Consider the following 27,649-nt stretch of genomic DNA (forward strand, 5'->3'; position numbering starts at 1 on the left):
ATGCGTCATCACTACGACACACCCTTTACTGAATTAGTTCTGGCTTTTGTTCACACAGCGCTCGTTCCGGGACTGAACCCGGCAATGTTACTAGGTCCCCGACCCGGGATCAATCCCGGAACGTGTTTGCGTTCACACAGAAGGCGACCCGGCAATGTTCCGGCAATTTTCCGGATCCAGTGTGCAGTGTGAAAGGGGCTATAGTGATGTAGACATGTGGGGGCGTGTTTAAACGAGCCATTTTAGGGGTGTGTGGTTGACTCTTAACTTTTATAAAGAATATCTCTTTAGTCTTTGCAACTTTACAGATCTTCTTTACGCACCAAGAGCTTGTAACACTCCAGAAAAAATGAAATCGCATCGTATGACCCCTTTAAACATGAAATTCGAAGCCTTTAGTTTGATAATTTGCTTAAAAATTATTGTTTAAAAACTTTAATAAAAAAGGAAAGGCTTTTCAGATGTTAATATTGGTGCTAATGTATGTTTTACTGTGACCTGCTTGAATTTTTAAAATTTGTGGCAAGTTTTTCAAAGGATCATTGAGAATACTGTTGACATGTTTTAAGAAATTTTGAAAACAAGCACAGAATGTATTTTTATTGGGGTAGTATATTATTACCTATGCCAAAACTGTGTTTCAACAAAAATAAAAAGACACCCAAGAGCAGGGGCGTAGGAACTTCCCAATAGACTGTCAAGTAAATAACACTGTCAAGGTCCATAAAAGGTATGAAAATCGTCGTTAGAATACTCCATCTGCCATCAGACGTGCAATCTGGATTAAATCAAGCGACGGGAACACTTTTTGTAAGCGAAGAAAACAAAAATAGTGACTTTATTCAATAATTCCTTTGTCAACGGTCTCCTCTGTGTCTCTCTATTTCACCGTATGCTGCGTATGCTCTTCTGTATCATCCACACTACAATGATTTTCTTACAAATCAAAGCTAAATACACGTACAAACAGCGCATCCTTGTGGCAGAAGAATTAAATTAAATGCCTAAAATAGTCTAACAGAAAAAAAGGCAACAAGCTAGCTAGTTAGTCTAATTAACATACCCATACCTTTCATTTCAATTTTGTGCATACAGTGGAAAATGACTAAACCTAATTATTTCATTTTATGAATGCTAAATTATAGTCCTAGTCATGGTCTTTTTCAAAAGACATTTAGACATTTTTTGGTGAATTAAAAGCAAGCAGTAATGTAACAGAAATTATGCAATAATGTAACTGATTACAGAAGATTAAAATAAAGTAAAATTAAATGAGCAGTTAACTCAAGCAAAAACGTTCCACGGTGTCAGTGTTGCCAGTTAAGATGTTCTATAAGGCTATTTCAAAATACTACATAAACATCACGGGCTGCATAAACACAGTCGTTAACTTGTGATTTTTACCTTTATATTGATTTTTTTTTTCTGCTCCTCTTCTTTGCGTCGCTTCCTTGTGCCCCTGATAATTTTCTTTTTTTTCACTCATTTTTTTAGAAATGATACTTTAAGAGCACATAAATGGCAAAACTATTTTAACTGCGCGCCCCATGCATAATTAATACGTTATGATGATGTATTATAATTACATCATGATACAGAAAGTGTTGTCAAATCTTAGGATTTTTCGTTGATGTCAATTTTATTTTATTCTAACATTATTTAAATAATTTCGATGATCGATCAATACTAAAATTATGTTAAATGTCAAAAATGATTTTGCTATATATATATATATATATATATGTGTGTGTGTGTGTGTGTGTGTGTGTGTGTGTGTGTGTGTGTGTGTGTGTATGTAGGAGCGCACGAAGGTCACAAGAGGGCGCACCTCCGACCCAAAAAAAAATAAAAAATTCTTCTGCGGCGCCCCCCAGTCATTTTGCGCCCTAGGCAGCTGTCTATTATGACGCCAGTGAACGAATCTTTCTGGCGAACAGCGTCCTTGATTCAAAAGATTCGAGTCACGGAGACGAATCAAAACCCCCACTACTAGACTGGAGCTGTGATTACATTATATATATATATATGCAGTGCTGACAGCACACAGCTGTGCTCGGTGCAAGGCATCTGACATTTCCGGGAGCTGCAAGTCTCCCTCTATTGGCAGGAGTCGGCGGATCCCCCAGCATATCCCTCCTCTCGAGAAAAGGCCAGACTTCAAATGATGTTTTGAAGTCTGGCTGCGTTCCTCACTCCTGCGCTCTTGTCTTTAATTTTCGTCTTTCCGCCAAGAACCTGCTAGATTTGACCTCCTGTACAGCAAAAAGGCACAAAGGTGAGTCTTAAAATGTCTTTAAGTATCATTACAGCATTACAGTGTAGCGAAAGAGATGCAGCAGCCCTCTCTCCGCAGAGCACAGAGCATAAGCATGCGATTTGATTCAGTCATTTATAATCATAAGTTTATTGTGCATTGGACATATAGAGGCATCGCTGCACGAACGCTTCGGTGTGCATTAATCCAGTAGCTAGCGTCTTTCGTAATGGACGCGTTTCTTATGAAACATTGCAGTGTTAGGAGACAGTAGAACTGGCCTGCTGCAGCGACTCGATTCGCTCCGTGCGTCTCGCTCTCGGATCCGTTTGACAGGTCAGATCCAGTCGGAACCGGATACTGTTGCGTCTCAGTTGCACCAGCTGCTTTGTGTGCTGCAAGTTTTTCGTGTGTTTCCTTTCCTCTGAGATTGACACTGAGGAAAAAACAACATTAGCCAGATGTCATTTAAATGCATTAAGTTATTGCTTCTCATAATGTATTGAAGCTTTGTTTTGTTTTATCTTGTTCTGTTTATTTCTTTCTTAGGCATTAGCGAGTGGGTAAATAACTGCATTTTTTTGCAATTTTAAAAAAGATTGATTTTCTCTAGAAATAAAATTGCATGAGATAATAAACCTTGGTTTCATTTCTTTTTCTATTTTTCTTGTTTTAAGCATAAACTTCATAAAATGCTGTTAGATTTATACTTTATTACACTACACACTCTCCCATACGCGTAATGGTTTTTATACTGTACAAACAAACGGTATATTCTACACTACTGTTGAATTTCTCCTTTTTAGTTGTTTCCTAAACATCCATGTGAAATGATGTTTACATGTTCAGATGCGCTTGATATATGCTCTGTCATCATGTTAAACATGATTTTACACTTGTTTGCTCTCTCTCCTGCAATAATGTCCTTGAATGCACATTGAATACTGCTAAAGGGTGATTTATCCTGTGAAAAAAATATAAATGTATATATAAAAAAATGGTAGCTGTGGTTGCCAGAATTCTGTGAAAATCTGATTTTTACTTTTAAAATGGTATAAAAAATATCTGATGACAAAAATCAGAAATAAAATCATTTATAAATATCATTGTTGTGTCATGCAGGGACTTCTGTGACTGACTTTTTACTGTCTTTACAATAAATGATAGCTTTTACACCCCAAAAACATTAATTTACAGTAAAATATAATCATATAAATATATATATATATATATATATATAATGCATTGTTTACCGTTCACAGTTTTCACCATATCAATTAAGAAGTTAGAAGTACACAAGTGTAGTATTTTTACTGTCTTTTTCTGTAAAAATTACACCATTTAACAGTATACAGTAGATTTACAGCGCAATGTTTGACAGACAAAACAACATCTGATTGGTCACTGAATTGTGGATCAGGTTTGCAGGAATGCTTAATGTTATTAGAAGGCACAGTGAACATGTACAGACAAAGACAGTGAATAATATTTACTTCTGGCACACTAGTTTGGCTGTTATTCATGGCATCTACCCATCTGATGGTGAGAATCCCATATATTTGTCCAATTTTCCAGATGCATTTGTGATTAACCCTGCAATATTGTCTATGTCATGTTTTAAATGAATCATCTGTGGATTTCTTATTATTGAGGTGTATATATAGGCGTGCATAAACCATGGCCTTTTGCTTTTTAACTAGGATTTATTATTTTAATAGCACCACAGTTTTCTCTACAGAAGTTGATCTGTCATCCAGACAAGAAAGTCAGCCAGTATTACAATTGTTTTCCTCAGCTGGTTCCCTTGGCAACTGTCTTGCAGTATTTATCAGTTTGGAGAGGTTTTACCTCTTCAGTCCTCCTGAATGTACCTTTTTATCTTGTACCATTGCTTCGCCAACTGATTAAAGACCCTTAATGCCTATTTCAGCTACATAACCTCTCAGATTTTGACTGACTCCTTATATTAGTCATCTTTTTATTGCACTTTCATATTCAGTGTAGAGTTCCTAATTCATCTAGATTATCATGTTGTTAATGAAATAGATAGGAAAAGCACGTGTGGTTTGAATCCACTCATATTCATATGAGAAAATGTAGCACAGAATGACTTCTGCATGTCGTAATAGGCTGTTTAAATCATGCAGATGGGATTTGGTGTAATGAGGTTTACCAATAGGCTTTATCAGGGTTAGAGATGAGCATTATGCGCAACGAACCATGCTCATATCCTCCTCTGACAGCTCAGTGTCTTTAGTGAGCTCAATGTTATCACTATAGCCAACGAACAAAGTTCATTTGGTGCTAAATATCTGATCGGGATTATGGTGATGATTTCACAAGCACAAACCAAAATTGGTTCTACTGTTTGTTTGTTTTTTTTTTTTTATTACAATCAGTGAAAGATTAGTTAATCACATCTCTGAAGTTTGAAAATGAGCTTCATATGTTTGTATCGATGATGTATTCATGTCTTGTTGCTCTTTTATCGAGAGGAGCCGGTCACAGGGCCGTGTTATGTAACACCAGAAAATTAGCATTTAAAAAATGGCTTTGCGGTTGGTGCTGTTGCTCATTGCTCTTGAGGACTGCAGGCTTTAGTTCACACTCGGAGCTGAGAGGAAGAGGAGCAGGGGGATTGGTGGCGGCTCAGTGTTGTGTAATCCAGCACAGGCGGCTATTGTTGGCTTTAAAATGGTCCTGCAGCACAGTGACCACACGGAGACCCCTGATGAATATTGATTAGCTGCGCTTGAATCAAATGTGATGTGAGCAAAGAGTGTTGGTTTGATTTTTTATGCTGAAAATAAGCAGTGAAAGCTCATGTAATGTTTTTGAAGGACCTTGAAGGTGGTTAGGATTTGCAGTGTTTTCATTGCCTGTACAGTCCTCTCTCATATTATCTTCAGGGATCAATAATAATGATTTGTTTTCTTTGATCTGGTTCGGCCAGCTAGTTGTTCAGATGTACCTTTTATTATTGAAACATTTGTGACTTTCATTTAAATAGTTTTTTTTGCTTCACTTTATTTGCTTTTGCCAAGTTAGGCTTTTAATTTGCAATGATTGCTAGACATTACTAGAAATACAGCTATAATGTAAATGATGTTCCAATGACAGATTCATAAAAATTCATAAACATAAATTCTTCAGTTGGACAATCAATGCTCAATCAATGACAATCAATTGATCATTTTATTTTCCACTTTCACTTGAGAAAGGAAAATCAGCTCCATCAGTCAAGTTGTCATCCCCCCCGGCTGTTAAAATAGTTTAACCCATTTTGCTTGCTGCATCCTCACAGATGCATAACAACGGGCTTGTGTAACACATATTTTCAGAACCAGTTCTATCCGGTTGATGAGCCGTCTGGTTGGGGTGCTTCTGAGAGACGGAGCGTCTGGATTTTTCTTGCTTCTGCTGCTTCGATTGCATAAGCGTCCTCAGCTCTGGAGCACATGAGAGATGCACTTTCTGCTTCTCCTCTCCTGCACATGAATGAAGATGCCGTGGGTCTGCTCCGATGTCCAGCGGGCGGCCAGTTCTTCCCTCTGAATTGATTCCTTTGGACAAGCTAACACATAAGACAAGAGATTCTCAGCTTTCCGATGTCCAGACTGTGATGGAAACGTACACCATGACATTTAAACTAAGGAGGAACAATATTGATAATGTTTATTTCAGTCAAGAAGATTTAGTGCATAATAATTGCATACCGTCACCATGGTGCTCCTTTCCTAAGCATATGCTCACTCATAATGAGAGCTGAAAATATGGGATTCCCTCAGGCACTGGCTTTTCCCTTAGGCAGGACTACTCGTCCCAATTAATCTTAGCACTAAAGTGTGACCGAGTGAGCTCGGGTTCCCTGAACCCTGTGCCTGTTGGGAAGGTTTAATGGTGCTTGAAAGTCACAGAGTTAGTCACTTGTCTGCTGCCCCCAGCCTTGTCCTCACAAGACTCTTCATCGCAAGAAACGACTGTGATGGTTCCGCAGTGCAAAAAGGTGATCTGAGGGCCAGTAAGCGTAGAAGCCATGTTGTAATTAACACCAATCAGCCGTGCTTTAATTAAGTAACATGAAGGCCGACTGTCAGGGCCACTGGAGTAGGACAGGATATATGCACATCTCAAAAAGAAAAACTCTCTGTTACACAAAACCCATACCACAACACTCACACTACACACACTAAAATATTCTCCCACATCTTATATAAAAACATTTTTTTTTTTCTCTTTTTTTTTTTCTTTCTTTTTTTGAGCACAAAGGCGTAAATGGCAATGTTAAAATACTTCCTCCTGTCCCAAATGAATATGCAGAGACAGCTATTTGAAGAGACAAGCTGTTTGTAGGTTGATTTCACTGAATATTGTGAACACAGTGACTGTGCTGCTATATAATCTGAACATTGTTCAGATTGTTTGAGCATCCCGACCAGGCCAGTGTACATTATTTCATCCAGTTTGGGACAGGACTATCTGTTTTTCATACCAATGGCAAATTTCTAGATATTGTATAGATAATATATTGTCATTTATATATCTTTTTTTATTATTATCTTTAATTCAATATTTATTATATTAATTTACTATCTATTTTTTTAGTATTTTATAAAAATCATCTAAGTAATTTATATTGTTATAATATAAAATACAAAAACAATTAAAAGTGTGTGTATGTGTATTATTTTTCTTTTATATAAAGCATAATATGTTTATATTATTATTTACTTTATATATTGTATCATTTATATAAAATATTATTGGTATTAAATAACATTTCATTTGTTTAATCAGTTTTAATTATACATTATAATTTTAACAATTTTATTTTTTGTAAATTAAGTCCATAATATTGGTCAAGATTAGTCATTTACATTCTCCATATTCTTTAAAAAAAATTTAAATAAAAGAGATCCGAAGAGATTTCAAAAGATCTAATGTTGCATAAGATTGTAAATATCATGACCTGGAGATTGTATTATCTACCAGAGCGTCTTTGACTGTAACATTTCCATAACCCATATCAGCTCCCCACTCCCTGTAACCTATCTCTCTCTCTTTGTCTTTCCTCAGGTGAAGTGAAAGGCAGGTGCTGTGTGCTGTCTCTCTCTCTCTCTCTCACTCTTCATCTCTGTCTCAGTGAGTGCTACACATGGCTTCCTCACTCCTGACCCGCCAGCTGGCCATCTCCCTTCAGCAAAACCTGCGTCTCGCCGCTCCAGGTGAAAATATCATGGAGAGATGGAGGACTAAAATACCCTGTAGTCTTAAGTTTGTTTAACTTCTCGGTCGGTTAGAGAACAGAGACTATAAGGTTCTCAACCTGCCAGTGACCCTCAAAAAGAGCTGGAGTTGTCACAAAAACTTTATCGAAGTGATGCAACTGCATGCTCAGCTTGGGAAGTGAGACGCTTCCTTTAAAATGATAAATATGTGTGGTTATCAGGGCTCGAAATTCATGACCATTTTAGTCGCATATGCTCCCAAAATGTAATCTGTCTGTGTGACCTCAAAATATATTTGGGAGCATTTGTGCGAGTGCAAACAATTGTTGTGGTGCGGCCTATTTTAATTTCTCTACAAAACCTTTGCTTATTACTGCACAGTATGTGCCTGCTGTGAGTTGATTTAGTAACCGGTCCGCCATTCTATCCAGTGTTACACAACCAATAAAACTTCATCCTTAAATTCTTAACTTTTTTAACAAGAAATTCCGGGACAAGTGTATGGCAAAGAATTCAGGGTTAGGTTCGACTATTGAAGCTTTTAATCGCCAGGATGTTGCAAGCTGTTGCAGATTTGGTTTTTTCTTCATTTTTGGTGGGTGCTTCTAAATTTTTGCTTGTGCTCTTAACTTTTTGAAGTTGGGATCGCCAGTGCTACCAAGTAAAAAAGTTAATTTCGAGCCCTGATTATGGACCCAAATGTCAAGAGGGACGCAGTCCAAAGTTTCTTAACAATGTAAATGAGTTACTGGGATCTGGTTCTGTCCAGCTTTGGTTAGTGAGTTGAATTCTGCATTCGTAGAGAAGTCTGTGTGTCGTATCCTTCAGTGGCTGGTCACACTGATCACACTGATTCAATCCTGCCAGCATCCTTCATTAATCTGTAGCTGTAAACTTACGCAGCCCCTCAAGAGCTTACTACTCTTCAAATGTGGCTGTAAAAGGCATTGTGTCTGTTTAGATGTATTCATTGGCCACTGTACAAAAATACTGCAAAAGTACAAAAGGCCTTACAGAGTTCAGTTGATTAATTACTTTGAGATGTCAAACATATAAAATGCATTGCTAAGTGTTTTTAGGTAGTTATCTTCACTGAAACTCACTCAACCTTTCATAATTCAAGAGGAACTGAAAAATATCTGTTTAGCTATGTACCTTTTTAAAAAGTGAATATGCTTCTTGTGTTGTAATTTAAAGACAAATATATATAAAAGGGCATCAGATTAGATCATTTACAGATCAGCAAGAAATTAGTAATTAAAACAAAACTCTCAAGTAAGCATGTTGGTTTGAATTTAGTCTGGGACATGGACTAAATGTTCACATCTGCTCAAATCAAAGTAGTAAAATGATATATGATTTCAGTTAAATGTGATATAAATAATTGTTTTTCTCATAATAGGATTGACATTTTTGTAATGAGAGCTTATTTTTGGATGAAACAATATTTTATCCAGCACGTTAAGTCATTATGGGGAAAATGTACTGCTTAATATGAGTGACCAAAGTGATTAAAATATGTAGTTTTTTATGCATTTATTTATTTATTTTGCATTAGGTTCCAGATATGTCAGCAAAACTGCCACAAAGACGGTTTCAGAGTTTGAATATGATGCCCCATCCATGAAAACCGCTGTGCCAGGACCAAAGTCTCAGGTACAGTCTCAGCAGTCAGTCTCTTTTATCATGAAATGTATCACTAGATGCCTCTGTAATCTGTCTCTGTAGGATATAACTTTTAAGTTTTGATTGGTATTTTACTGTAGGCTCACTACATAAAAAAAAAAAAAAAAATCAACATTTTGGACACTCATGCTTCTTATTACTTTTTTCCCAAACATTTTTTAAATAAATAAATAAATATGAATGAATACAAATATATATATATATATATGTATATATGTGACCAAAAATAAGTGTGATTACTTCAAAGTAATTGCACTTTGCTTTGATTACACCTCTTTATGCACACATTTTCACAACCAACTTCATGAAGTGCATCCTGATAAGCTTCCCAAACAGTACTGAGAGAGTTCTCATGTATGCCTGACACTTGTTGGCTGCACTCCCTTTTCTATCCAGTCCAAGTTTCCATTAAAAAAAAAAAGGGAAAAAAAAGAAGTATCGTAGTTTTGTTGAATTTTATTGAATGAAACTAATTTTATGCATTTAAGCACAAGCATAATTAAAATCATAAGAAAAATAACGTGTGTCCGGTCTTTGCGTATTTAAAGCTGACAGAAATCTTCTTTTGATAATTTTGCTGAACAGAATGTCTAATAGGTTTATTTCTCTCATTCAACAGGAGCTGCTTAGACAACTCGGAGAGATTCAGGTGAGATAGACATGGAAATGATCTCTGGCATTTGCTCAGTCTATACACACACACACAAATTTGCCTTAACAAACTTGTGTTATGCAATGAGATTGAGTTTGTTACATTGCCAGTGCCAATCAGATGCAGTTCTCTTAGTTTGTAGTTCCATAATGATTTAAATATAATGAGTCACTTTTTCAGACAGTACCATACAAAACAAACAACTATATGAGAATCATTTACAGCAGTAAAGCTAAAGTGTGACTGCCCTAGATCAACAATGTTACTTCTGATGTGACATCCAGCCATATTTCAGCCTGCCTGGATGTCTTCAGCTTATTGGGTGATGAATGTATTTCGGGCAGTAATTTATCTGCTGTCTGGACTGGCTTCTTGAGGACAGTCACAGTCATCTTCTGATTGCTTTGCTGTGGATGAGCACACAGATGTGAGCTGACAGGCCTCGATGAAGCCAATATCATAGATTCGTTACGCCTCAGCTCCTGTGTGTGTCTGCTGGCCGCTGTCTGTCTCCCTCGCATGAGAGCAGACATGAGAAGAGTCATAATCTATTCATCAGATGGGCTAAAAATAGAAGCCACACGGGCAAAAACCACTTTCATTAGATAAAGCACCGCTGCTCATAATTTTGCGGTAATGAGTCACAGTGCGAATGATGATATCTTCCGCTTTTTTAGTTGTACTGTACATGTGAATCCAATAAAGGAATAGTTCACCCATCCAAGATGATGATGAGATTATTTATTCATTGGAACAGATTTGGAGAAATTTAGCATTACATCACTTGCTCACCAGTGGATTCTTTGCAGTGAATGGGTGCCATCAGAATGAGAGTCCAAACATCTGATAAAAACATCACAATAATCCAAAAGTAATCCACACAACTCCACTCAATCAATTAACATCATGTGAAGTGAAAAGCTGCATGTTTGTAAGAAACAAATCCATCATTAAGACATTTTTAACTTAAAATAGTTGCTAACGAAGTTCTCTTTTCATAAAATTGTCCAGTAAAAAAAAAAATATATATATATATTCTAAATAAGCAGAGAAATATGCACAGATTAAATTAAGCATTATAAGTGATAACAGTCCAAAACAGTTCTAAACAAATATGGCAATGGATTTTGATATGAACGGACAACAGGTGATGGACTTTTTCACTGAAGGAAGCATTATTATGGATTCTGGACTAGTATTTTAGCCAGAAGTGACGGTATAAAAGTTAAAATGCTTTAATTATGGATTTGTTTCTTACAAACATGGACTCAAGTCATGTGGTTTACTTGTGGATTATTCTGATGTTTTTATCAGCAACTGATGTAATGCTAAATTTCTCCAAATCTGTTCCAGTGAAGAAAAAATCTTCTATATCTTGGATGTCCTGAGGGTGAGAAATTTTACAGCCATTTTTTTTTTCTTTTAGGGTGAACTATTCCTTTAAAGGGAGTATATTTTACGTTTTTGTTGGATTGATTTTTGTTTTCCAGATGTTCACCCCCTTTAGCCATTCAGTGACTTGGAGCTGAAGCTCTGCCAAAAAACAAAACCAAAAAAACATTCAGGTATGTTGATGGAGCACAAATCACCTTCAACTCTACTTGTCTCTTGGTCTGCAGAATGTTGGAGCGATTCATTTCTTCTGCAACTATGAGGAGAGCAGGGGGAACTACCTGGTGGACGTGGACGGCAACCGAATGCTGGATGTGTACACACAAATTTCCTCCATCCCCATCGGTGAGCTCAGTCAATAAGCAGATCTCTTTAACAACACATGCATCCCTCTACAGACAAATTAGAAATTTGTTTTTTTTTGGCAACTAATTCAAATGGAATATTAAATGAAAAATGTTGACTTATTTTCCATCTGAGAATGATTTTTTTAAAATATTTTTAGTTAATAACAACACTGCACTGGTGATTAAAAAGGATCTTAAAATTCACCATATATTGTTGTTGCTGTGGCCACTGTGTTGTTCAGTAAATGTGAGCTGTGTCCTGTGGCTTTGCATGAAGGCATGTTTGTTGTGGATGATTAAAAGAGAGTGACGGGAACTGAGGACTTCCTGTGAGGATTGCCTGTACGGATACAACAAACAGACCTGAGAGGCCGAAAGAGCACCTTTCCTCTGTCTGCATGTCATTGGTTTGGTCCGTTAGCTTACTTACATTTAATCAACCTCAACAAATTGAGTGCAGCCACTGTCTCTCGCTCTCAGAGATGCCTTCAGGTGCTGACTCCGATTTAATGAGCTTTGATTTCCTTCGCACTTTCTGCTCCTGTATCATTTCAACAGAAGTGCATTATGGGATATTTTAGTTACATTAGTGCACAACCCCCCACAGTGATTCACAGTGACAGATACATGCATGCAAAAGGGATGTAACATTTTCTTCTTGACCACTGAAGCAGCAAGAGAAATGAGTCAACATGCATAACATCAAAATTCACTTGCGCTATTACTTAAAGGGATAGTTCACCCAAAAATGAAAATTATGTCATTAATGACTCACCCTCATGTCGTTCCAAACCCGTGAGACCTCCGTTCATCTTCGGAACACAGTATAAGATATTTTAGATTTAGTCCGAGAGCTTTCTGTCCCTCCATTGAGAATGTATGTACGGTATACTGTCCACGTCCAGAAAGGTAATAAAACACATCTTCAAAGTAGTCCATGTGACATCAGAGGGTCCGTTAGAATTTTTTGAAGCATCGAAAATACATTTTGGTCCAAAAATATCAAAAACTACGACTTTATTCAGCATTGACTTCTCTCCTGGGTCTGTTATGAGCGCGCCGTTCACAGCACATCCGGTTCGCGAACGAATTACTCGATGTAACCGGATCTTCTTGAACCAGTTCACCAAATCGAACTGAATCGTTTGAAACGGTTCGCGTCAACAATAAGCATTAATCCACAAATGACTTAAGCTGTTAACTTTTTTAACATGGCTGTTCAAATAAATCAATATCCCGGAGTAATTCATTTACTCAAACAGTACACTGACTGAACCGAGCCAGATAACGAACGAAACATTGACTCGTTCTCAAGTCAAGAACCGGTTGCATCGGTTTTCGGATCACCGGTAGTGATGGGAAGTTCTGTTCTTCTCCGCGAACCAGTTCAGTTCAGACGCGCTGTGTGTCAGTCTGAATCACGCATGCGCAGTTTCATCAGCTCCTCGGTTCTCGAATCGCACGCGTCCGACAGAAACGGTTCTTGACTCGAGAACGAGTCAATGTTTCGTTCGTTATCTGGCTATTTTCAGACAAATTACTGTTTGAGTAAATGAATTACTCCGGGATATTGATTTATTTGAACTCAGAGGGAGTGTCAGCCATGTTAAAAAAGTTAACAGCTTAAGTCATTTGTGGATTAATGCTTATTGTTGACGCGAACCGTTTCAAACAATTCAGTTCTATTTGGTGAACTGGTTCAAGAAGATCCGGTTACATCGAGTGATTCGTTCGCGAACCGGATGTGCTGTGAACGGCGCGCTCATAACAGACCCGGGAGAGAAGTCAATGCTGAATAAAGTCGTAGTTTTTGATATTTTTGGACCAAAATGTATTTTCGATGCTTCAAAAAATTCTAACGGACCCTCTGATGTCACATGGACTACTTTGAAGATGTTTTTATTACCTTTCTGGACGTGGACAGTATACCGTACATACATTCTCAATGGAGGGACAGAAAGCTCTCGGACTAAATCTAAAATATCTTATACTGTGTTCCGAAGATGAACGGAGGTCTCACGGGTTTGGAACGACATGAGGGTGAGTCATTAATGACATAATTTTCATTTTTGGGTGAACTATCCCTTTAATATGTCTTAGTGAATACTTCATATCTAGAGCTCTCTGTGATCATGCATCAGCTGCTGGAAACATTTAGCCCTCAGTCTGCAAAACAGATAACTCAGCCACTTTTGACATTTGGCAAAAAATGAGAATATCCCTTTTTCGGTTAAGTGAAACAGTGGGTGGAGTGTTATGCTAGTTTGTACTTGCTTGTCAAGAGTTCATATGAGGGTTATTCCTTTTCTGCACTACATTTTGTACTCTGTGTAGGGTTAGGGCATTAATATGCTTGTAATGTAATTAAAGGAAGTATTTCTATGCAAAGATATGCAGTATTTGTTATGACAAGAAAATCATAAAGATGGATATCAACATTATGGAAACAGAAAAAAAAAGAGAGATCGAGTTCCCCACTGCAAGTTCATTTTGATATTTTTATAACCTTTCTTTTGAAGTTTTGATTAATATAATTCTGATTCCTTTAAATTTATATAACTTGATAAATTAAAATGGAGTAGAACAAAACATAATTATGGTATTAGTTTAGTAAATGTACAGATGAAAAAAATAATAATAATAATATACTTTTTTTGTTTTTGAATTAAACTAAGAAAACATGTATTGATTGAAATATGTTGATTATGGGAAAGGAAAAAAGTAAGAAACTGTGAAAAATTGTCCGAGCCAGGAATGGCAACATCCATTTAAACCAAAGTTTATGATTTAAAATTCACCCCATCTTTACTTGTTTGTGATTAGGCATGTAACAGTATAAAAATTTCCTATCAAAATAATCGCCAAAACACAGTATTTATAACAGTATTAAATTACAAACTAAATACAGTAACACAAATCACACAAAAAAATATGTACAAAGTAAATAAATCTATAAAACAGATCTATTAAAGATATCAAAGTGCAAAAGAACAGAACTATTAAAAACAAAAAGTAAAACTGAATACATTTTTTTTTTCCAGATCAATATACATTTTTATGCCGTGTGCATAGAGTGTTGTAAACTTTGACCGGCTGATGGAAAAGAAGTGGCTGTGCATTCTACAAATCTAAACATTTAGATAGTAAGGTCCCCAGAATTCCCCAGTATAACAATACCTTCCGTTCATTACTGAAATACATCATATTACCTGTTATCTATTTGTGATATAATAATTAAGGAAACTACTATAAGTTAATCTTTAAGAAATATTATTTACATTTTAGCCAACAAATATGATGATGACATGAAAATGTACTGCATAACAGGAATGACCCATGAGGTCCCAGCTGGTGTTTCCCCACAAACGCATCCATTTTTCTGGACAAATGCTTGTTTCAGTTGACCTCACAGGACTGGAAGAGCCAGATGAATGCAGCAGATGGAACAGAATGAACTCGGCATTCAAACTACTGCTCTGATTCACTGCATAGTGAGCTGTATGCATACAGTTTTAAAAGGTTGTCATCTTTATTATTCTGCCTTTAAACATGCCTAATTTTTGAGAGATATTTTTTTCTGAGAGATTAATTTGATTTGTATAAAGTATTTGTGTAAATGATTTATTATTATTATTAATATTAGTGTTTTAATATGCGGACATGCTGAATATCATGGCAGTGATGGATGTATCAGAGTTCAGCTTTCTGTTTTTTGATAGAAGGGAACAACACAGTCCAGCAATGTCATGCCAGATATCTATAATTCATTTTCTGTCCTTTGCCATAATTTGTCTGTTGTATGTTCAGTCTGTGCAAGAGCTCTCTGCCTGTCATAGCTGGGAGTTTTTTGTGTGTACTTGCATTTTGGGCAGGACACATGTTCATGTGAACCTTGGCATTTATTCAGCTTGCTCTGGGTGAGGCCTTGTTCTGCAGACATAACAGGTCAGTTCAGGCCCTAACAAAGTTTTAAGTGTTCAAGTTCAAGTCAAGTTCAAGTCTGCTTTATTGTCAATTTCCACATGTACAGTACATACATACAGAGAATCGAAATTGCGTTACTCTCAGTCTCCGGTGCATACAGATAACATTAACATTAAAGCCTAAAAAAATAACTAGATCAAATATAAAATGTAGATACAATTATACAATAAGGGATTTATAAAATATAAAAGACATATAATAAAAATACAAGTTAAAAATAAAGTTAAATAAAGCAGCGCAAGGTAAATGACAGATATAGTGCAAATCAATGAAGTGAACAACAGTGCAGTTAAAAGATTTTTAGTGCAAAAAAATCACTTATTAAAAATATCTTAAGTCTGATTAAAGTGACAAGTGACAAGTGACCAAGAGCAGTTATTTAACTGACTGATGAGGTAGTTCCATGCCGAATGAGGTAGTGAGCGGTGAGTGAGCAGACCAATGCTGCACAAGTGACTCGTGCATGTCATCATATAATTAGTGTGTGTGTGTGTGTGGGGGGGGGGGGGGGGGTTCATAGTTCAGTGGTGCCTGGGGAAGAAGAGGGGAGGGGGGGCAGGTTCGGGAGGGAGTTCAGCTTCCTGACAGCCTGGTGGATGAAGCTGTCCTTCAGTCTGCTGGTCCTGGCCTGGAGACTCCGCAGTCTCCTCCCTGATGGTAGCAGGCTGAAGAAGCTGTGTGATGGGTGAGTGGGATCACCTGTGATGCAGAGGGCTTTGCGGGTGAGACGTGTTCCATAAATGTCCTGGAGGGAGGGTAGAGAGACACCAATGATCTTCTCAGCTGCTCTCACTATGCGTTGTAGAGTCTTTCGGCAGGACGCGTTGCAGGCGCCATACCACACAGTGATGCAGCTCGTCAGGATGCTCTCGATGGTGCCTCTGTAGAATGTGTACATGATGGGGGGTGGGGCTCTGGCTCTCCTCAGTTTGCGGAGGAAGTAGAGACGCTGCTGTGATTTCTTGGCCAGTGCTGCAGTGTTGTCGGTCCAGGAGAGGTCCTCTGTGATGTGCACACCCAGGAACTTGGTGCTGCTCACTCTCTCCACAGTCGCACCGTTGATGGTCAGAGGAACGTGCTGAGTGTGTGCTCTCCTGAAGTCTACAACAATCTCCTTCGTCTTCTCCACGTTCAGAGAGAGATTGTTGTCACTGCACCACCCGGCCAGGCGGCTCACCTCGCTCCTGTAGTTTGTCTCATCTCTTTTTGCTAATGAGACCCACCACAGTCGTGTCATCCGCAAACTTAATGAAGAGGTTGGAGCTGTGTGACGGTGTGCAGTCATGGGTCAGCAGAGTGAAGAGGAGGGGGCTCAGCACACATCCTTGGGGGGCCCCAGTGTTCAGTGTGATGGTGCTGGATGTGTTGCTGCCGACCCGTACTGCCTGAGGTCTTCCAGTCAGAAAGTCCAACAGCCAGTTGCACAGCGAAGTGTTGAGCCCCAGCTCGACCAGTTTGTGAATGAGCTGTTGAGGGATGATTGTGTTGAATGCTGAACTGAAGTCTATGAACAGCATTCTGACATAAGAGTCCTTTTTTTCCAGATGGGTGAGTGCTGAGTGGACGGCAGTGGAGATGGCATCATCGGTCGACCGGTTGGACCGATATGCAAACTGGAATGGGTCCAGGGAGGGGGGGGAGGGCAGACTTGATGTGGTGCATGACTAGCCGTTCAAAGCACTTCATGAGGATGGGGGTAAGTGCAACAGGACGGTAGTCATTGAAGCAGGATGGAGATGGCTTCTTCGGGACTGGGATGATGGTGGTAGTTTTAAAGCATGTGGGAATAAACAGCCTGACTCAGTGAGATGTTAAAAATGTCTGTGAAGACATCAGTGAGTTCTGCTGCACAGTCTTTCAGTACACGCCCAGGGATGTTGTCAGGACCCGGAGCTTTGCGGGCATTGATCCTGCTGAAGGATCTCCTCACACTGTCAGGGGTCAGAGTCATCACCTGGTCGCCGGGAGGAGGTGGAGTCTTCTGTGCAGTGGTGCTGTTTTGTTGCTCAAAGCGAGCGAAGAAGGTGTTCAGCTCGTTCAGCAGAGAGATGTTTGTTGTCACAGGTCCGTGGTGGGGGCTTGTAGTCCGTAATGGTCTGTATTCCCTGCCACAGGCTCCTAGTGTCTCTGCTGTCGCTGAATTGGTGAGCTATCCTCCTGGAGTGCTGTCTCTTAGCCTCTCTGATGCCGCGGGACAGGTTGGCCCTAGCTGTTCTCAGGCCCACCTCATCTCCAGCTCTGAAGGCAGCATTCCGTGTCTTCAGGAGTCTGTAGACCTCCCCCGTCATCCATGGCTTCTGGTTGGCCCGGACAGTGATAGTTTTTGTGATCGTTACATCATCAATACACTTATTGATGTAGGCAGTAACAGTCTCTGAGTACTCCTGGAGGTCAGTGGTGTTATTGCATGTGGCAGCCTGTTTAAACATGTCCCAGTCAGTTGTGTTGAAGCAGTCCTGAAGAATCTCTGATGATCCTTCTGGCCACACTTTAATCTGTTTGTAAACTGGTTTGGCGACTTTAATGAGTGGTCTGTATGCAGGCATTAGCATAACAGTGATGTGATCTGAGGCTCCGAGGTGGGGGAGGGGGAGGGCTTTGTAAGCTCCTCTCTGTGTGGTGTAAACAAAGTCCAAAATGTTATTACCTCGTGTTGGAAAGTTGATGTGCTGGTGTATTTTTGGAAACACACTCTTAAGGTCAGCATGGTTGAAATCCCCAGCTATGATGAGAAAAGCATCCGGGTGTGCTGTCTGCTGCTCACTGATGTGTTGGTACAGTTCATTAAGTGCGTCGTTCCTGTTGCTGGTGATGTTGAATGGGGGAATGTACACTGAAATGAGCAGTATAGCAGTATATTCCCTCGGCAGATAGAACGGCCGGCACTTAATAATCATAAACTCCACCAGGGTTGAGCAGTGTTTGCTGATCACAACAGTATCGCGGCACCACGCGTCATTGATGTAAACACAAAGCCCGCCGCCGCGGGTTTTTCCTCCCGCGACGAGAGCTCTGTCCGCTCGATAGCACGTCAGCTGGTCGAGCTGAATAGCGCAATCTGGAACGCTGTTGCTGAGCCATGTTTCCATGAACACAAAAAACACAACAGTCTCTTACAGTCCTCTGAGTTGAGCGTAGTAAACGAATGTAGTCCAGTTTATTGTCCAACGAGCGTACGTTAGCCAGTACGATGGTGGGGACAGATGGCTTGTGTGGGTTAGCCGTTAGCCTAGCCCGGATACCTCCGCGCTTCCCCCTCTTCTGCTTCCTCTCACGCCGCTTGTGGCGCCTCCGCTGCGGGCGAGATGCAGTAGTGGGGGTCGATGATGGTGAAGGCCTCCGTAGCAGATCGAGATCCCGCAGCTGTTCCGCTTGCGCGGAGTTTAACTGTAAAAATGCGGTTCTGCCGACATCGAGCAGAAACTCGCGACTGTATTTGCGCTTACAGACAGGTAGACGTGACGACAACGTGCAAAAACACTGAGACTCACAAGAAGACAAAAAACACGAACAAACCTTCAATACGGGACAGAGAGAAGCCGCTGCGTGTGGCCGCGCCGCCATCTTTTACTGTATACAAAGTTTTAAGTAAAGTTTTAAGTAAAAGGATTACAGTTAATAACAGACTCACTCTACCTTAACTCCTTTTATCTAAGAAACAACTAGATTGCAGTACAGTTAATTATTAATCTGTTAATTATGAATGATTCATCAGTGTGCACAATGACCCCAAAAAGTGTTTTGGACACTTAAGCCAGACTTTAAATAAAGGGTTGTCATTGCATTGTGTAATAAAATATCAAACAATTATTTAGGTTCACTTCATAAATAAAACATTTCACAAAATGAAGTTTGTACATTTTAAATTAAACAGTAGATGTGCTGTTCAAAATATAGACACGTGGACACTTTCTTGAAGGGAATTAACTTCATACATCTATGCTACAAATGACTTTGGCACCAAGTAGTTCTGAGAAAAGCCCTAGCATTATTTTCCACTTGGTTTGATATTTAGTTAGACATTACAATGACATTCATAAATATTTAATTGTGACTCTGTTAAGTGTCTTTGTATGATAGTAGCAGTATCAGAGCCGTGCTCACTGCCACTGTACTTACTTGGAGCAACTATATCAATTATCCACCTAAACTCACTATCATACACATGCGCTTTGTTGCCTTCGGCTCTAACTGACAAATGTCAATTTGGCAAAGGTCAATTCAATTGCTGTTTGTTTTGGTTTGTTGGTTGGTTGGTTTGTGTGTGTTTACACTTTCGAATCTCTGCAGATATCGCACTACATGTGTAATGAACAGACTAACAATATTTTTGATCTTCCTTTGTAGGATACAATCATCCAGCTTTAATTAAAGTGATGACCAATCCAAATAATGTGGTGAGTCCTGATCAGACTGTGAAATCATTGTTTGTGTGTCTTTATAGACTGTAGAATGGAAATTAGATTTGCAGTGATCTGTGAGACAGAGCAGCATGAGTGTGGCAAGGTGAGAGATTTTTAAAGGTGTAGTGCACAGGATATGAGTTTTACATTTCAATGGCTTACTTCAGTTTGCCCTTACAGAATTATTTTTACCACTTCCTTTATTATACACTACCGTTCTGAAGTTTGGGGTCTGAAAGACTGCACTTATTTGATAAAAATGGCAGTAAGACAGTAATATTGTGAAATGTTATGACAATTTAAAATATCTTTATATATATACATATACATATATATATATATATATATATATATATATATATATATATATATATATATATATATATATATATATTATATATTTTTTTTTTTTTTTTTAAATGCAATTTATTATTCATGTGTTGTAAAGCTGAATTTTCTGCAGTCATTACTCCAGTCTTCAGTGTCACATGATCCTTCAGAAATCATTAATATGTTTATTCACTGCTCAAGAAACATTTCTTATTGTTATCAATGTCGAAAACAGTTTAATACGCCTAATATTTTTTTAGAAACCATGATGCATTTTTTCCAGAAATTTTTAATGGAAAGTTCAAAAGAACATTTATGTGAAATATAGACATTATAAATATATTTACTGTCACTTTTGTTCAATTTAATGCAACTGTACTAAAGTCAAATTATTCATTTCTTTCAAAAAAATCTCAAAATCGTACTGATTCCAAGCTTTTGAATGGTAGTGAATACACACTTAATATTAGTAGTCTTTATCAAAAGAAAAACAGACCAGAAATATTGATTATTCATCCTGTGCTACACAGATTTATATTCAATTAAATCTTTCCAGAATGAGAATGTCCCATTCCCATCTGTAAACTACTAGCGAGTATCCAATCATGTTCATGTCTGTGACGTTACTAAAGCCTATTGACTATTATAAAGAAAGACATGCATGTTTGACATAAACTTCCTGTTTCAAATGCATAAATATTGGAAGGAAGTACATACATTGTGCACTTAAAACATTTTTTATGAAATAATTAAATTCTTAGGGTCACTGTTTCCTTCAGTAAATCCTTTCTGTGTGAATCTTTGTTTTCACAGAGTGCATTTGTCAACCGTCCGGCGCTTGGTATTCTGCCACCTGAGAACTTTCCAGAAAAACTGTTCGAGAGCCTGCTGTCGGTGAGTGATTGATGGACTGAAAGAAACACAAGCAAAGCATCTATCCATGTCTCTATGAATTATTGCTGATTATGCTGAAACGCTTCACAACTAGAAAGTAAGAACTACATTTTGTCTGGATCTGCCCCAATAATGAGGCAACCTTTCACTTGAAAAACAGCTTGTGTTCGGCAGTCATAAAACAGCTCTTTGGGATTCTCTTAATCTTGATAGCATCCTTTGCAGATATCATAATGACTCTCTTAAGTAAGTGCACTCTTTTTCACATTGGCCGGAAGTGACTTGCTGTTTATTGTAGTGTGGAGTGCTGTGAATGACTCTTTGTTCAACACCAGATTGCCCCCAGTGGGATGAACCGAGTACAAACCATGGCCTGTGGATCCTGCTCCAATGAGAATGCTTTCAAGAGCATGTTTATCTGGTACAGAGTGAGTGGACTTTCCTCAGTTTGCTCTTGTGCAGACTTGATGTGTCATGACGACCCTAACTAAGCACATTTGCTTTATGAACCATTGGTGTGATATTGGTTGTATACTGGCAGTAACAATACACATGGAGAAGAAGTCTTTCTGAAACCTTTGGAGAAAGAAATTAAATATCAATAGTAAATATCATGATTTTTTTCTTAATGTAAAAACTATACATTTTTTATAATAATTATTCTGATATTTTCATTGGTTTTTCCAGATTACGCTATTTAGGGCTGTAATGCAATTAATCACAACAAAATATGATATAATTGCACACACACACACAAAAACAATTCCTAATTGTAAATTCCATATTAGGTTGAATATGAAAAACTCAGTAAATATTGCTATGTCTGATTAATTTCTATTAATTTAGCATATCATGATTGACAGCCCTACTTTATACACACGAATAACTCTTAAATCACCTGATATCTAATGCTTGTTTTTATTGGTTTCTAGAATAAGGAGAGAGGATACGCCAGCCCCTCTGAGCAGGAAGTCGGCACTTGCATGATCAACCAGGTTAGAAAGTAACACTGAACACAGAAGACTGTAGCTCTCAAAAACATCATTTTGTGTTTTGCACAGACTAATCTCTCTTTTTTCTCTCTGTGTCAGAGTCCTGGATGCCCAGATTTGAGCATCTTGTCCTTTATGGGAGCTTTCCATGGAAGAACTATGGGCAAGTGTCTGTTGATTTATGAAATTATCATTGAAAGATGTGTCTGATGCAGTTTGACATTTTGAGGGATTTGACCTAGCCTGCATACAGTTTATTTGCCTTATATTTGTATATTTGTAAATGCTATTTATATATCGTATGACTTCATTTGAAAAGCAAAGAAGCCTGGCTGTGTTGTTTTAAGTGGGACACCCGTCCTTTAATATGTGTGCTATTGGATTACAGGTTGCCTGGCCACAACACATTCCAAAGCTATTCACAAGCTGGATATACCGTCCTTCGACTGGCCCATCGCACCCTTCCCTAAACTGCAGTACCCTCTGGAGGAGTTTGTGAGGGAGAACGCCCAGGAAGAGGCCCGCTGCCTGGAGGAGGTCAGAGATGTCTCCTTGATGTGTTACAACTTTTCTCCACATACGAAGTAAAGAAGTATTTCCGGGTTCAGTACAGGTTAAGCTCAATCAACAGCATTTTTGGTTGCATCGCCTTTTCTTTAAAAGGTACAGGTATAGGTACAGTCACATTTACCATTTTTTGGCAATATTTTATGGCTGATTTTCAGTGATGTCAGCCATAAGGGTAAAAAAAAACAGACACAAATCGAAATTATTTTTTGTGGTAATCAACATAATGCTACAAATGCTATTGATTGGTGGTTTTAGTTAATGATAATAACCCTGGCTGACACTGAATCTCTAGTAGAAGTTCAACATTATTTAAGAAACACAGACTGATTGCTGTGTTTCAGTGCACCTTCTGCAAAGTGTTACCTACTTCAACACATACAAGTAAGATATAAATGTATGTGTGTGTGTCAGGTTGAGGATCTCATCGTGAAGTGGAGGCAGAAGGGCAAACCAGTGGCTGGCATTGTGATCGAGCCCATCCAGGCAGAGGGAGGGGACAACCACGCTTCTCCTGATTTCTTCATCAAACTGCGAAATATTGCACGCAAGGTGAAGCTGTTTTCTACAATGCTTAATTATCTTACATGGTCGTCTTTGTTTATCAGATCTGTGCTTTGAAGTCATTTGAGATAGATACCATGGTTATAAAGAGCTAAAATGAGGCTCTTTGAACTGTCCACTAAAAAAGACACTCAAGACTCTGTAGGACGTTCTTCATATCTGCCCTAATTTGCATCCTTCTGAATGAGATAAGGCAGGAGACAAAAGGAAATAAATTAATATGGTTGTTTTATGCAGAGAAAGGAGGCTCTTATTAAATGTTTGTGATAGAGTCCACGGTCTCCCTGAAAAGCTCGGGAAGAGTTCATTTCAAATGGAGCGTAGCAAAGTGCAACGGCCGTGTCCGGCAGATGTTGTAATGCAGTTGTATGCAGGCTGACAGGATGGGTTTTGACAGGGAGTGAGCTGACAGATGTTTATCTGTGTCTGCTTCTTTCAGCATGGCTGTGCTTTCCATGTGGATGAGGTGCAGACAGGTGGAGGAACAACAGGCAAGTTCTGGGCCCATGAGCATTGGGGCCTGGACGACCCTGCTGATATTGTCTCCTTCAGTAAGAAGCTTCTGACAGGAGGATACTACCACAGGGATGAACTGCAACCAGACAAAGTAAGAGCTGTCACTGCTTCCTCACGGCAATGCAAAATCATTCCCAGTAATTGCCCCCAACTGGCTGCTTTATCCAGTTCCTTAATGAGTCATCGTTGAGAAATAGCATTATAATGTGTTTGAGTGCCAGATGATTGTTCTGCTGTTTCACAATCTTTGTTTGTCTAAATGATTGCCTGTCCTTGGATGAGGTTCATAGCTGTATGGAACTGAGCAATCATGCCACCTACTGTTGAAAACATGTTTCTTCCTGTACAGTAACCTTCTATGGTGCTGCTTTATCTAAATTCTGAACAAAACAAAACAATAGCTTGGGCTACATCACACAAAAATAGTTTAGGGTACGTTTAGTTAAATGACTAGAAAGGCTAAATTACAAGAATAACAACTGATTGAATTGAAGACCTGACAAATAATATTGCATAATGCATATTTTGGTTGCATGACATCTTTAAAGAAGACTTGAGCATGAGAACACTTTAGTCTTTAGTAAAATAGTAGTAAAATAATCATTTAAACTGACATGGCTGTATGCACCTCAGCCCTACAGAATCTTCAACACGTGGATGGGAGACCCCTCAAAGAATCTGTTCTTATCAGAGGTGCTTAATGTGATCCGAAGAGAGAACCTTCTGGAGGAGGTGACGCGCTCAGGGAAGGCTCTTCTACAGGGCCTTTACGCACTGCAGGTATGGCCATCTCCATTTATATCCTCACGTGACTGGTTCCTCACAGGTGCCACAGCTCAACGCGAGATGCTTTAACACCATTCATGGTTCTATTATGTGGACGTTCATTGTTCATCTTAGGGCCGGCCTCATAACATCTGCTGTCAGAGAGAGAACCTGAGCCTGTAATCGATCTTGTCAGTGTAATGAGTGTTTGTTTTGAGGCTGTGGTTGTGGATTGATGATACCTTTCACATTGTGAGCTGAACATTCGTTTGACGTCTCGCTTCTTCCCCTCACGTAGACCCAGTACCCTCATATCCTGAGCAGAGCCCGTGGCCAGGGCACATTCTGTGCCATAGACGCCTGCAGTGATGCCACACGTGACAGTATCATGCTTAAGGCCAGGAACAAGGGTAAGCTACTTTAGCCATCACACTTGAGGTTGGCAAGAGAATTAAAAGAAACTATAAATTCCTGGCAGGACTTTTTATGGAGGAGAAGAAAAAAGTTATTTATAATTAAGAATATAATTTTATGGTTTTTTTTTTCTTTCTTGCAAATCAGTGACAGTTCCTCGTGTCTTTTGCAGGTGCAAATTATTTTTTTAAAAAATGTATATACATATATACAATAATATTGTTATCATTATTACTGTTATTATATGTTTTTTTAAATGCTAATAATGTATAATCATTTTATAAGTAGTAGTAGTATAGCGATGCATGCATTGTTATGAATATTAATATTGTTATTGCAAACTGAATGTTACTCATTGACTATACAGTACATTATTATTACTAATAATACTACTAGTGTGAATTTTGTGATTACTGTTAATTTTTTTATTATTAATATGCTTGTATAATAATAACTGAAATCACATTTTTAATTATTAATATTTCTGATAATAATTATCTGATAAAATAAAAATTATGATCATTAATCGCTACAACAGTAATAATATTAATTATCATTGTTGTTGCTTTGTATCATCATAATTATTATTAATACTACATTTATAACATTAATAATAATTAAGTTACACATAAATAAGTTAACTTTAGACTTTGTCCTCACTGTGTAAGATGCAGTGGCTTTATGGGATACTATGTTCTCTGTCTCATCAGGTCTGTTTATGGGTTCCTGTGGAGAAAAGACCATCCGTTTCCGTCCCGCTTTGGTCTTCAAGGAGTACCATGTCCATCAGCTCCTGAACATCCTGAACGACATCCTGGCTGAGCATAAATAGAGTTCTGGCCACCAGTTCGGCCCTGATTACGGAGCGTATAGGGGTCCAAGCCCACTCAAAGGTTTATACCAGCCTGTCATAAATAATTGGTCACTGTCTCTCTCTCTCTTTTTCCGTTTGCTCTCTTCCTGTCATTACTTATTAAGGATAGAAGTCTCTTTTTATTTAGCCGACACAGATTCGGCCCTGCCACCATATTTCTAGTCTTTTACTGAGGGTGGACAGATTGAAGAGTTTGCAGGATTTATCCCACTCAAATTCAGATTGCATATTTAAGTAATCTCGCCTGATGACATAGCAACTTTTGTGCATTTGTGAACTGTAAGGTCCAACAAGCCGCGAGTCATAACTGAATAAAGCACAGACCACAGAGACAAGACAGGGTTTCTAATCACAATATTTCTTCTTCTATCCCTTTATATGTGTTAAAAAAAAAAAAAGCATCCTTAGTGTTTGGAAGGTAAAATGAAAAGATTAATGATCTAATTGTGTATGACACCAAAACTACAGAAAAGAAGCTATTGTCTGATTGTCATTTTATGGAGATAAAATCAAACTATTTTAGTATCTACATAGAAATGGCTGCATTTGAAATATCTATAGTGTGTAATTTTGCATGATGGAAGAATGAATTTACAGAGTACCTGAATATTAAAAGCATGTGCGGAAGCTAAATCGTAGAAGCAGTGTTGGCTTGATTGCGTCCTGAGGTGCTAGAGAGAGCCAATAGAAAGCTGGAAGAAGTGAAAGTGCAGAGAACTGTAGAGCCTCTATATCCTGAATGAATAAAACCCTTCAAGCAATCAGCAAGTCCCTTTATTGAGGTGGCTGCTTTACTGTATCATTGCTCAGTCATAAAGAGTCATTGTCATTACTGTGACACAAGGTCTCTTGTTTGAATCCCAGTGAGGTATGTGAACATAATGTTGCCAGCACAAAACATTTAAAGCACAACCTGGTGTGGTAACAGGAGGGTCCTACAGAATTAACAGGCCATTAATCTGTATTTTCACAGCCAAATATCCACCTGACAATAACAATAGAAATCTGTCAGGAAGCACGTTTGAAAAGCACAAGCTTGAGGCCACTCGGCTTAGTGTCCATCCTCTGCTCAGGTGAACATGATCCCCTCATGTTTCTCATTACAGGACGTGTAAGAAAAGGTATATTGTTGCACTGGATAACAACTACAAGGTCTTCACTTAATGGTTATCACACCCTGTAAACGTTTATGATCTTCGGGGTGATTCTCCTCTTCCAGTTGCTCTGAGCTGACCGAGTACACGTCTCTTCAGCTTGGTTTGTTTTAATCATCGTTTCCTTTTTAAACACTTAAACCCCAGTATGTACTTACTGTAGTGAGATTATGCAATGTTTTGTTTGTGAACACTAACCACCAAATATTGTTTCCACCTTGTTTACAGACACATCGGAATCAAGTTCCTTATTTTACTGACATTTATGCATTAAATATTAATATGTGCGAAATCACACCCTCTCTAACACAGAGTCTTATTCTTTTGTGATATTGTGACCCGTATGTTAGTGTAATATAGAAATGTAATTCATTCTTTTAATGTTGTGGACCCGCAGCGACCTGAGATGTGAAAGCTGTGTCTGTCTGTACTCTGCAAAGTCAGTATTTAATGAAAAATGTTTATTATTGAAACAGATACTAACAATTATAAAAAAAAAAAAAAACTGCATATGTTTACAGTTATGTGTAGTACGATTAGAATGAAATTATTGATGTAATTTCTACATGTTGTCTGAGGAAGTTGTCAAATAAATCTGACGTTTTGATTAATCTTTTGTTGTTCTTGAATGTC

General features: G+C 38.4%; 1 protein-coding gene across 1 annotated transcript; it reads left to right on the forward strand.

Moving 5' to 3' along the window:
• Positions 1-1,931: 1,931 nt before the first annotated feature.
• Positions 1,932-27,627, forward strand: LOC109058381 (4-aminobutyrate aminotransferase, mitochondrial-like). The gene is made up of 16 exons (XM_042725736.1): positions 1,932-2,275; positions 7,331-7,479; positions 9,041-9,138; positions 9,788-9,817; positions 11,440-11,557; positions 19,891-19,940; positions 21,090-21,170; positions 21,506-21,598; positions 22,103-22,165; positions 22,262-22,325; positions 22,551-22,699; positions 23,144-23,281; positions 23,733-23,900; positions 24,443-24,589; positions 24,873-24,984; positions 25,699-27,627. The coding sequence occupies exons 2-16, from the start codon at positions 7,410-7,412 to the stop codon at positions 25,818-25,820; spliced, it is 1,503 nt and encodes a 500-aa protein (XP_042581670.1). The 5' UTR covers positions 1,932-2,275; positions 7,331-7,409; the 3' UTR covers positions 25,821-27,627.
• Positions 27,628-27,649: the final 22 nt, after the last annotated feature.

The sequence above is a fragment of the Cyprinus carpio genome, chromosome A3 (genome assembly GCF_018340385.1).
Source record: "Cyprinus carpio isolate SPL01 chromosome A3, ASM1834038v1, whole genome shotgun sequence".
NCBI classification, from domain to species: Eukaryota; Metazoa; Chordata; class Actinopteri; order Cypriniformes; family Cyprinidae; genus Cyprinus; species Cyprinus carpio.